Source organism: Ranitomeya imitator, chromosome 1, assembly GCF_032444005.1.
Source record: "Ranitomeya imitator isolate aRanImi1 chromosome 1, aRanImi1.pri, whole genome shotgun sequence".
In the NCBI taxonomy this organism is placed as follows: Eukaryota; Metazoa; Chordata; class Amphibia; order Anura; family Dendrobatidae; genus Ranitomeya; species Ranitomeya imitator.
Genome location: NC_091282.1, coordinates 787,056,240 through 787,069,126, shown reverse-complemented (window position 1 = coordinate 787,069,126; position 12,887 = coordinate 787,056,240). Strand labels below are relative to the sequence as shown.

The 12,887-nt window shown below is 43.8% G+C and overlaps 1 protein-coding gene across 1 annotated transcript in view; it reads right to left on the bottom strand.

Annotated features, from left to right (window-relative positions):
* Positions 1–2,628: 2,628 nt before the first annotated feature.
* TUNAR (TCL1 upstream neural differentiation-associated RNA) overlaps positions 2,629–12,887 on the bottom strand; it is a 48,441-nt gene continuing 38,182 nt past the window's right edge. The window contains exon 2 of the mRNA XM_069745669.1: positions 2,629–3,202. Within this exon, the coding sequence (XP_069601770.1) occupies positions 3,017–3,202 (186 nt within the window). The 3' untranslated portion in view covers positions 2,629–3,016. The remainder of the gene's footprint in view (positions 3,203–12,887) is intronic.

Here is a 12,887-nt window from a genome sequence, read left to right as displayed (position 1 = left end):
ACCCTTCAAATATCAGGGACCTGGAGCAGTTTGCCAAAGAAGAATGGTCTAAAATTCCAGCAGAGCATTGTAAGAAACTCATTGATGGTTACCGGAAGCGGTTGGTCGCAGTTATTTTGGCTAAAGGTTGTGCAACCAAGTATTAGGCTGAGGGTGCCAATACTTTTGTCTGGCCCATTTTTGGAGTTTTGTGTGAAATGATCAATGTTTTGCTTTTTGCTTCATTCTCTTTTGTGTTTTTCATTTAAGACAAATTAAATGAAGATAATAATCCCAAATAATTTGTGTTTGCAATCATTTTCAGGAAGAAAATGAGTATTATCTGACAGAATTGCAGGGGTGTCAATACTTTTGGCCATGACTGTATACACTGACACTATACTGTATACTACATACAGAGGTCCTGTGTATAATGTCACCAGTGATCTCTGTATTACCTCTACACAGACACTGCATACTAAGTACAGATCTCCTGTGAATACTGGCACTTATGGTGATAGTATTGTGGGTTGTTTTTTTAATTACTGATCAGTATTGTAGTATTCAGTCACTGTGTGGTGGTATTATGTGGTTTGGAAATGGTGTTGTGGTATTTGTCCCTTGAATGTGCTATTTGGTCACCAAGCGGTGGTAATATGTGGTCTTGACATGGCGCGGTGGTATTTGTTCCTTGTATGTGATATTATTGGTCAAAATATACCTAAATTGTATTGCAGATTTTAACAAATATTTAATAGGTTACAGTAGAGTCGAAGGGGGGGGGGCGCCAAAGTCGGGAACAGCCCCGGGCGGCAAAAGCTCTAGCTACGCCTCTGGGAAGGCTGCTGATTTCCACCTGGATAAGGAGACTCTGGATTTGCATTCAGACCGGCCGGGCTCTGCCTACCCTGTGGTCTGGTGCCCTGGACTGTGGATGCTGAAGCCTTCAGTAAAGGTAAAGAGACTGCAACCTTGTGTCCTCATTATTCACTGCGCCTCACATCATCCACCATCTATCAACTACACTCTGGGAATCCCTGGGGATGCCATCTAGCTGCCATCACATCACCCCAGCGGACCCCTAAGCAGCGTCAGTCACCCTGACCAAATGCCACAGGTGGCGTCACGTAACGAACATTTTCCCTTTAAAGACTTTTCCCCATTTACAACGGACCTCCCGAGGACCACGGACCGGGTCAGCCACCGTGACATCCCCCTTTGAGAACCGAAGGGCCCGGTGCCGAGTACCCCACTGCCCTACGGGGGCGATCCACAATCATTAAAGATTATTTGCATGTAAACTCTCGACTGTGGGGTGAAACAATTTATCTACTATATCATCCAAGAGTTTGCCATTCCTTTCCGCCGGCACCTCTTCCTCCAGCTGTGTGCATGCCATCTTCTTCTATAATAAATCTACAGCAAGCAGCCCAGTAGGTGATACAACACAGGAATCAGGAACTCTGTCTCTACATCTTGCAGCTCTCAGATAAAATGAAAAAAAAAAACTTGATTGCAGATTCCATTTAAGGTAAATGGTAAAAATCCATGCTCTGTGGCATTGTGGTTAGTCATAATAACCCATGTACTGCTGTATTAAGGTAAAAGGTAATAAACCATGCCCTGATGTGTGACAGTAAGTGGTAATAATCCATGCCCTGATGTATTAAGTATTAATAATCCACATCCTGTTGTATTAAGGTAAGGGACAATAACTCATGCCCTGATGTATTATTGCAATTGCTAATAATCCATACAGGTATTACAGTAAAAGGTAATAATCCATGCCCTGATGTATTATGGTAAATGGTAATAATTTGTGTCCTGATGTATTATGGTAAATGATGATAATCCATGCCCTGATGTATTATGGTAAATGGTAATTATCCATGCCCTGATGTATTACAGTAAGTGGTAATAATCCATGCCCCGATGTATTAAGTTAAGTGATAATAATCCACATCCTGTTGTATTAAGGTAAGGGGCAATAACTCATACCCTGATGTAGTATTGCAATTGCTAATAATCCATACAGGTATTACAGTAAAAGGTAATAATCCATGCCCTGATGTATTATGGTAAATGGTAATAATTTGTGTCCTGATGTATTATGGTAAATGATGATAATCCATGCCCTGATGTATTATGGTAAATGGTAATTATCCATGCCCTGATGTATTACAGTAAGTGGTAATAATCCATGCCCCGATGTATTAAGTTAAGTGATAATAATCCACATCCTGTTGTATTAAGGTAAGGGGCAATAACTCATGCCCTGATGTATTATTGCAATTGCTAATAATCCATACAGGTATTACAGTAAAAGGTAATAGTCCATGCTCTGATGTATTATGGTAAATGGTAATAATCTGTGCCCTGATGTGTTATGGTAAATGGTAATAATCCATTTCCTGATGTACTAATGTAAGTGGTTATAATCCATTTCCTGATGGATTACAGTAAGTGGTAATAATCTATGACCTGATGGTTTGCAGTAAGTGGTCATAATCTATGCCCTGATGGATTACAGTAAGTGGTAATAATCTATGCCCTGATGGATAACATTAAGTGGTAACCAGATGACAGGCCTGTATCTCCACACGCTGTCACATGACGTCTCGCACACACCTTACACATCGGAATGGAAATTTCTTTTAATGGCTATTAAACCCCCGGATATATTTGGCACATGCTAGAAGGTATTGCACTTATAGCACAGATAGAAACATTCATATCAACAGGAGGAAATTGAAGAAAGAGAAAAAAAATTGTGTTAGCAGTTCATGATGCGGCTCAGTCTCCGCCCAGGTGAGAAACGTAAAAATCAGCAGGAGCGGTGGGCAGCGACTGATTCCGCTCCCACCAAGTTCATTTCCGGTTGGTGGTGTAGGGGTACAGATATACACAGCAGGTCCACAGGGGGCGCTCTCCAGTGGAAACCTTTACAGTTTGTTTTGTAGTAAAGATGACTGTTGTGCTTCATCTCAGGCTAGAGCGTCTTAAAGGGCCGGCGGCACTTCATTCGTTGGTTACGTCTTTATAAAGTGGTATAAATGTAGACAAATATTATGACAATCAGGTTGAGTATGGTCCCTATGATCCCCAGCATGGCCAGAATAGTCTCCTCCTTGCTCTCCTTTTCTTGGCTTCCTCTGTCGTCTTCATTTCCGCCAGTGATTACCATCTTGGTCATGTATTCCAATGTGCCTCTTCCCTGTCTTACCTGAAATCAGGAGAGTATGGCGTTACATATTGGGTATAGGATGATTAATACCGCACTGACAGCACAAAGTGTGTCATACAGTGAAAACATCACAAAGCAACAAAGTTCCCAAATAACAGTACTATATAGTGTTTATATTATACTGCCTAACAGTAACCCTATATTGTCATTGCAGATAACAGTGGCACACAGTGCTCATATAATACCACCACACAGTGCCAAATACAGCCGTCATGCCTACACATAAGTGCAAAGAAGACAAACTTATTACATAACTGCTGAGGTAACTAAATTATACTGCCATACTGTCCAACCCCAACCCTCTATTGTCATATACTAAACAAATCTCATAGTGGTGAAATAATACCGCCACACAGTGCTAAATTACAGAACAGCACTGGTATTTTATAATACAGCCCTCTGCCTGCACATAAGTGCCACAAAGTGAATAGTTTACCCAATAAATGCCATAAGTGTCATATACTACTATAATGTGTCACATATCAGTACCGTGCCATTTCCTTATAATGTTGCCATATTGTCTGCACTGCACAACATTGATGCATGGAGCAGGATACAGTACCACTGTTAACTCAGTAGGATCTAGTGCAGGGCGCTGCGTCCTGCTCTTAGCGCATCACATCGCACCCCTATACGCACCATTGACACCCTTCTCCCGTATATGCCGGCTCAGGTGGCGGGATGCGGCCTGAGTATTCATGCAGTAGGCATCTATACCTCTACTGTGGACTGCTTCTCTACATCAGATCTGCATCAGCCCTGCTGATTAATCCAATTCTGCTACACACCTGGCTGACTCTGCTATACTGCTGATAGGACACAGTGACAAGCCCAGCTCTGCTACATTTCTGGGTGATCTACTATATGTCTGGTCACATCTGAATTGTACTTGTAACAAACCTAGATCTGATACTTTGCCTGGTAACTTTGCTACAGCGCTGCCCAGTTCTGTATTGGACAGATCACTGAGTAAATGCCGCCATACTTCTGCCAATTCTGCACTGAAACTCCTCTGCAACTCAGCTCTGCTTCACCAGCTCATTACTGAGCCACCTCTATTCCCCTGGATTACATCTGTATTATGTGCAGCACCCCAGGTAACCGGTTGCTGCAGTGATGTTGCTTTTCCTTCGGGGAAAGTGATGGCATGCTCAGAGGCAAAGGAGTTCTCTTCACCAGGTAAGGCACACACATGCAACATATTCTGAATCCAGGCCAGGAGGGGGAGCTCAATACCCAGATTCAGGGGAGTTTCCCTATGCTTTAAGTATCCTGACCTGGAGGAGGGGCGAGTTCAGTTGGTCCTGGGAGACCAAGCAGAGCAGATGTCTAGGAGAGACACAGTGCAGACAGAGAGGCCTGGCAGCCACGAGGGAGCTGCAGCCTCTGGAAGGAGGAAGACCTGAAGGGTTGGATGTGGAGTAGCCGGAAGGGAAGGAGCACAGGAGAGGAACAGAGTTCAGAGGAGAACTGTGGCAGGGCACCCTCAGAGCTGAAGTGCAGTAGCCGGGAACCGGGAGCCCGAGGCTTTTGTGGGACTCTAGGACACAGAGCAGACCAGAGGACACAACACTACACATTACCTGCCCGCACCACGCCTGAGACGCAGCAGCATCTGAGGAGCCTGGGGCGTGTTAGAGTCCCTGTAAAAAGGCTCAGACTGCCCGTCGTGCATGTACCTGTCCCAGGACAGGGGGAAACTGGAGGACCCTGTAGGAAGATTCAGGCAGCATGGGCCTCACCCTGAAAGGAGCTAGTTGGAAAGGCTCACGGACCTCTACTGATACAGGAGAACTCTCACTTGCCTCTGAGCCGGCCGGACCACATCATCCGTGCCTGGTACTCTGGACTGTGGCCAGAAACCTGCAGTAAACCAGGAAAAGACTTACAACTTGTCTCCTCTCATTTATTCACCGGCTATACCATCCATGCCCTACACCATAGGACCCCTGGGGACCCCGCTTCACCTATGGGAAGTGTAACATCTGTGCTGCCGCAACATCCCCCAGGGGACCACTCTAATGCAGCGTCGGTCCCCCTATTGACCGAACTACACAGGTGGCGTCACAACAAACTTTGAACATTTAATCCCTTTTAACGTTGATGCCCAGGGCCACGGACCGGGTCGCAGCCACTGTGACATCCCCGTTTGCGACCGAACCTTGTACTGAGTACCCCACTGCCCTGTGGGCGCATCATATGTCTGCTGCCATAATCTCAACTCTGCTTCATCGGATCCGGTGGTTCCTGTTTGCTCCTCCTGCTGCTGTTCTGCCACCTCAGTTTCCTGATGTTCCATGTGGATCTCGCTGCTGCAGCCACATCATCTGTCCATGCTGCATAAAATTACACATCCAGACCAAAGGCTCCAGAGATCTATCTCGCCAGGCAAAGCATAATAGCCGAACAGTTGTCAAATAATACTATCACACGATACCACATATACAGTATATCACAAAAGTTAGTACACCCCTGGCATTTCTATAAATATTTCATTGTTTCTTTTCTGACATGTTGATACAATGTACAGTACTCAGTGTATGGCTTGTATAATAGTGTCATGGTTTGGCGCTGCATGACTGCTGACGGCTGTGGGGGGCTACAGTTCATTGAGGGTACCATGAATGCCAACATGTACTGTGACATACTGAAGCAGAGCCTGATCACTTCCCTCTGGAAACTGGGCCGCAGGGCAGTATTCCAACATAATGACCCCAACACACATCTCCAAGACCACCACTGCTTTGTAAAGGTGCTAGACTGGCCAAGCATGTCTCAGACATAAACCCTATGGAGCATCTGTGGGACCTTTGCAAATAGAAGGTGGAGGAAGGCAAGGTCTCCTACGTCCACCGCCTCCGTGATGTCATCATGGAGGAGGGAAGATGATTCCAGTGGCCACCGGTGAGGCTCTAGTGATTTCCATTTCCAAGAGAGGTAAGGCAGAAAATAATGGTGGCCACACAAAATATTCACACTCTGGGCCCAATTTGTCCATTTTCACTTAGGGGTGTACTCACGTTTGTTCCCAGTGGTTTAGTTACTAATGGCTGTGTGTTTCATTATTTAGAGGATACAACATTTACACTGTAAGGGCTCATACTCATTTGCGAGAAAAACGGAGGAGTGAAATCTGATAAAAAATCGGATAGCACTCTGACCAATGTTATTCAATGGGTGACATCTCATCTGCGATTTTTTTCTCAGCTGAAATCAGACTGAGAAAAAAATCGCAGCATACTGCGTATTGCTGCGAGAAAAAAACAGCACTCAGACCATGCGAGTGCTGTCTGATTTTTATGCACCGGTGTCCTTTGAAAAGCCGGTAATTCAGTGTGGTGTACAGTAAAATCACACTGACGGGTTAGAATAGAATAGATATATACACATAGAATACATAGATATATAGATGTCAGTAAAAAAAACACATATATATATATATATTTATGTTGCACAGAAAGATAGAAGAAAAGCCGGTAATTCATCTGCCGGCTTCTGTAAAATCACTGCAGGAGCCGAGAGGATAGAAGACATGTCATGGATTACTGCTGTAGAAACCATGGTAAAAAACGAACATACTTGGCACACTAATTGGCCAATTTGTGAGAGCTCAACAGCCTGAGACAAGGCGTACTCCATTGTTTGGACCCTAAACTGAAAGCTTAAAAGAAGAAACTTAGTGAGCTCCCAGTGGAGGTCCTAAGACAATTCTCCTTTTTCCACACATTATCCAACTGACTGTGCTGACTTTACATGATATAATAATAATAATAATAATCTTTATATAGCGCTAACATATTCCGCAGCGCTTTACAGTTTTGCACACATTATCATCACTGTCCCTCATGGGGCTCACAATCTAGATTCCCTATCAGTATGTCTTTGGAATGTGGGAGGAAACCGGAGTGCCCGGAGGAAACCCACGCAAACACGGAGAGAACATACAAACTCTTTGCAGATGTTGTCCTGGGTGGGATTCGAACCCAGGACCCCAGCGCTGCAAGGCTGCTGTGCAAACCACTGCGCCACCGTGCTGCCCACCCCCAGAGCAGCATTCATAGTTCTGCTGGTTCCCAGTCTTGCATTGCCGGAGCTTGAACAACATCACTACAATCCTTCCCATCATTCGCCAGCAGATCTTCCTGCACAGCTCCTACTTTTTCCTATGCCTTTCTGATAATCCACCAGAACGCTCTGTGATCTAGAAGCCATCAGTGTCAGTATGTCGGTGCATTGTATCACCGGCTCTCCGGGCCTCCTCAGACCTGGGACCGCTTCCTATAAAGGTTTCAGATGTGGTTTCATTTCATTGGAATTTTTCTTGAGTTGCCCAGAAGCGAAAAACAACAAACAGAAGCCCCTGCTACAAATCTCGTCTGTCACATGTGCTACATATCATGGAGGAGAATTAGAGTGTGAATTGTGTTACTCCCACCGAAAAACCATTGTGGCGAGCCGTGGCGGTCACAGGCACGACCCGGGAGTCATTGACAAGTCGTGATGAGGGGAGCGAGAAGGATGTATCCACAGCTCGTATTTATTCTGCACATTATCTCTTATCATTTCATATCTACATGTCTTTGTATGTATCTCTTTAACATCGCCCATCTATCTCATAGGTATCATCTCATATCTATGTGTCTGTTTGATGTCTGCCATCTCTCTGCTCAGAATTACAGCAACGTACCGTCCTCAGAAGAACAATCTGTTAGGTGTTCGGAGATGTATTCAAACATTTATCAAAAAGTTTCTGTTCAGGCAATTTTGCAAGGCGTTCTGTCTGCGGCTCCATACAAATCTTCTTCCATTAAGTTATCACTGTTCCCTAATGTTATGACTCCGGCTACAAACCTGTCTAATACTTTCCCGACGCCGCAGGTGACCTTGCCTCTTATGACTCATGGCTGTGCCTTTATAGAGAAGATAAAAATGTATCTATCTCTCTTCAAGGGTCACCGGCTGCGCACAAAATATCACTTTACTAGGAAAGAAGGAACCGCGCTCATTCTTCTCCCATAATCTATAATCTCTGGTGCGCTGATCATTTCTTTTATTCTTTTATATATGAAATATCCCTTGAGAAAGGGATCTTATTATCTCTCACTGGGGTTAATGCAGGAACATTAATATGGTCAGTGTAACACAGAGGAGAGTTACTTCTGCTGGTACAATGTGTGTGATATCATCCAATGTTCTAGAATCTGATAAATCACACTTTAGTGATAGAGATAAAAGGACCAAAAGACGTGAGAATAATGTGAAGGAGATATAAGGAAATTAGAAGGGAGGAGCAGGGTTGTAACTACAATAGGTACAGAGGCCCTGGAGCCTAAGAGGCCCAAAATGTCTCTTTGGCCTATATGAAAAGACCAGTACTAGTAAATATTTGTAATAATTGGAGCCCCCGTTGGAGCTCTTCCATTAACACCCGTGAGCTTCAAGTTACCCCTCTGGGGAGGAGAGTTACTAAAAAAAACATGAGGACAGCATGCAAAATATTCAAGGGAAATAATGAAGAATAACACTCATTGACAAAATTCAAGAATTAAATAAAGACAAAAGAGAGGAAAGAAAAGAACGGCAGTTTTGGAGCAAAGTGCAGCAGAGAATGGGCAAAAAAATAAGTAAATGTGGGCCAATATTAGGAAATATGGACCAGATAGAGGAAAAAAAAGCAAAAAAAGTAAAAAAAAAAAAAAGCAAGAGAAGAGACAGAAGAATGATAAAAAAGTGCATTAAAAGAAGAAAATAGGTATACATTTTTAAATAAAGATAGATAAAAAAAAGATAAATTAGGAGAAGATGAGCAGCAAGTAAACAAAGAAGATTAAGGAAAAATAAGATAAGGAAGAATGAGTGGGTAAAACAAGTGGAAGAAACGGAAGAAGAACAAACAGAGGACGAGGAAGAACAAGTCAAACATCAACATGAAAAAAAAGAAGGAGGTAGATAGGCGTCACTCACACAAGTGTATACATCGGATGGTTGCTATCCAATGTTTTATCGGATAGCACTGGGGCCAATATTACTCTATGGAGAAATGCTGAGCTTTTTTTCATGCTGATGTTGTGCAAATTGCATCATACTCATCATACTCATACAAGTATATGAGTGCATGAAAGCCATCAGACTGCACTCTAATGACATCCGAGTGTAGTCCGATTTCCGTGGACTCACAAAATGAAGAAAATGGAGAAATCTTGTTCTTCATCTTCACCTCACATGTGCTACGATTCTCTCATCTAAGAGAATTGGATCACACTAAGCTGACACTCAAATCAGAATTTGAGCTAAGTGTCATTACTATAATCAATCTGATTCTCTTGCATGAGGCAATCTACACTTGTGTGACCCCGGACTAATAGGGACGAATAACAACAAGAAAATTCATAGCGAGAAGAAAAAGAGGCAGGACAGAAATAAGAACATGTATAGAAAGAAGGAAAATAACAGCAACATTCAGAGTAACAATAAGAGTAACAGCAACAATACCAGTAACAGTAACAATAAGAGAAGCAAAAAGAGTAACAGCAACAATAAGAGAAGCAATAAGAGTAACAGCAACAATAAAAGGAGCAGCAACAATAAGAGTTGCAATAAGAGTAACAGCAACAATAAGAGTAGCAATAAGAGTAACAACAACAATAAGAGTAACAGTAACAATAAGAGAAGCAAAAGACTAACAGTAACAATAAGAGAAGCAATAAGACTAACAGCAACAATAAGAGTAACAATGAGTAACAACAATAAAAGGAGCAACAACAATAAGAGTTGTAATAAGAGTAACAACAACAAAAAAATTAACAGCAACAATGAGAGTAACAGTAACAATAGAAGCAATAAGATTAATAGCAACAATAAGAGTAACAGCAACAATAAGAGTAACAATGAGTAACAAAAAAAAGGAGCAGCAACAATAAGAGTAGCAATAAGAGTAACAACAACAATAAAATTAACACCAACAATAAGAGTAACAGTAACAATAAGAGAAGCAATAAGAGTAATAGCAACAATAAGAGTAACAGTAACAGTAAGGGAAGCAAAAGAGTAACAGTAACAATAAGAGAAGCAATAAGAGTAACAACAACAATAAAATTAACACCAACAACAAGAGTAACAGTAACAATAAGAGAAGCAATAAGAGTAATAGCAACAATAAGACTAACAGTAACAAAGAGAGTAACAGCAACAATAAGAGTAACAGTAAAAATAGTAACAGCAACAATTGGAGTAACAACAATAATAGGAATAACATCAACAAGAGCAACACCAACAATAAGAGTAGCAGCAACAATAAGAGCAACAGTAACAATAAGAGTAATAGTAAAAATAGGAGTAACAGAAATAACAAGAGTAACAGCAGCAATAAGAGTAACAGCAACAAGAGGAGTAATATCAACAATAGGAGTAACAGCAACAATAAGGGTAAGGCCGGCGTCACACTGGAGAAATACAACAAGTCGTGTCGGACTTGGTGGTTTCTCCATTGGGCATTGTACCAAAGAAGGAACCGAACAAGTTCCGAATGATCCATCACCTGTCATATCCTCGTGGTAAGTCCGTCAACGACGGCATCGATCCAGAGTTATGTACGGTGCTATACGCATCATTTGATCTGGCATTAGATTGGGTAAGAAAATGCGGAAAGGGGGCGCTGATGGCAAAAACAGATGTAGAAGCTGCCTTTCGGCTACTGCCAGTGCACCCGAAGAGTCAGCGATTGCTCGGGTGCTATTGGGAGGGAGAGTATTTCATAGACAGGTGTTTGCCAATGGGATGCTCATTGTCATGTTCGTTGTTCAAAGCCTTTAGCACATTCCTGGAGTGGGTAGTGAAGGATATCACGGGATTGGGATCGTTGATCCACTACCTCGATGACTTTTGGTGTGTAGGTCCGGCACAATCAAAGGTGTGCGGTACCATCTTAAAAGGTTTGCAGGGGGTTGCTAAGGAGTTCGGGGTGCCATTGGCCCCCGAAAAAACGGTCGGCCCAACGTCGTGTATCTCTTTTCTGGGAATCATGATCGACACTATACGGTGGGAGTGTCGTCTCCCGGGAGAGAAGGTGGCAGCCCTGAAGGAGGAAATAGGCAGGGCCAGGAAAGTTAAAAAACTGAAGCTGCGGGAGGTGCAGTCTTTGCTGGGGAGTTTAAATTTTGCATGTCGAGTCATGCCAATGGGCAGGATATTCACGAGGAGATTGGCGGCGGCGACGGCCGGCGTAAAATCTCCGCATCATTATGTGCGACTGACGGCAGATAACAAGGCAGATCTGGCGGTTTGGGGCACATTTTTAGAAAAGTACAATGGGCTTTCCTTGTTGATGGAAGGGGGATGTTGTAATTCGGATATGGAATTATACACGGATGCGGCGGGCAGTCATGGTTTTGGAGCTTACTGTCAGGGGCAGTGGTGCGCGGCAGCATGGCCAGAGGAATAGGTGTGCTCAGGGCTGACAAAAAACATTGCATTATTGGAAATTTTCCCAATACTGGTGGCGGTAACATTATGGGGAGATCAGCTGAAGAACCGAAAGGTTAGGTTTAAGTGCGATAACATGGGAGTGGTCATGGCCATAAATAATGTCACCGCATCTTCGCCGCCAGTAATTAGAGTATTGAGACAGCTGGTGTTGGAATGCTTAGTTATCAATGCTCATATTACAGCATCTCATGTTCCAGGAGAATTTAACTCGATCGCTGATGCACTTTCTCGTTTTCAGTGGCAGCGGTTTCGGGCGTTGGCCCCTGAAGCAGAAGAAGAGGGCTTACCCTGCCCTCTCGGACTATGGAGCGTGGCATCAGGGCTGCCGAACCGCTGATCAAGTCATCCGTAACAAGTAGCACGTGGGCGGCGTACGGGCGGTCGTGGAGGCAGTGGGAACAATGGCTAGGCCGTGGGAGCGAGGAATTGTCAGAGGAAGAACAGATTGGGGTGTTATTGATGGGAATTAGGCGGGCCGCAGATGATAGCTGGTCAGCGGCAAAAGTTAGTCAACTGATTGCAGGGCTAGCATTTGGGTTTAAGCTGAGGAACAGAGCTGATTTGACAAAGAGTTTTTTAGTCAGACAGGCCTTAAAAGGTTACCGTAAGGGAAGGGTTAGAAAGGACGGCAGGCGGCCGGTGTCATTCGGCATGTTAGAAGAACTAGGAAGGCAGTTAGAGGTGGTGTGCAGGACACAATTTGAGACTGGCCTGTTTAGGTTGGCTTTTTCACTTGCATTCTTTGGAGCTATGAGGGTAGGGGAACTGGTAGCACCAGGCAATGACATAGCGGGGGGCATTCTAGCCGAAGACATTATAAAGACAAAAGGGGGGTTGGAATTTTGGATTAGGAGATCGAAGACGGACCAAAATGGAAAGGGAAAAAAGGTGTTATTGGGAAAAGTCAGCGGTTCTAACATGTGTCCGTGGAAATGTTTCGATATTTTCTCGGCAGCCAGGCCTAAACAAGGGGGACCGCTGCTATGTCACGAGGATGGGTCATTTTTGTCCAGGTATCAATTTATCAAAGTATTCCGGATATGTGTGGTAAAGGCAGGTATGGATCCTGGCAGATACACAGGCCATTCATTTAAGATTGGGGCAGCAACGGAGGCCGCGGTGGGTGGGCTGAGCCCGGAGACAGTGAAGCGAATTGGCCGGTGGGAGTCGCAACGGTACA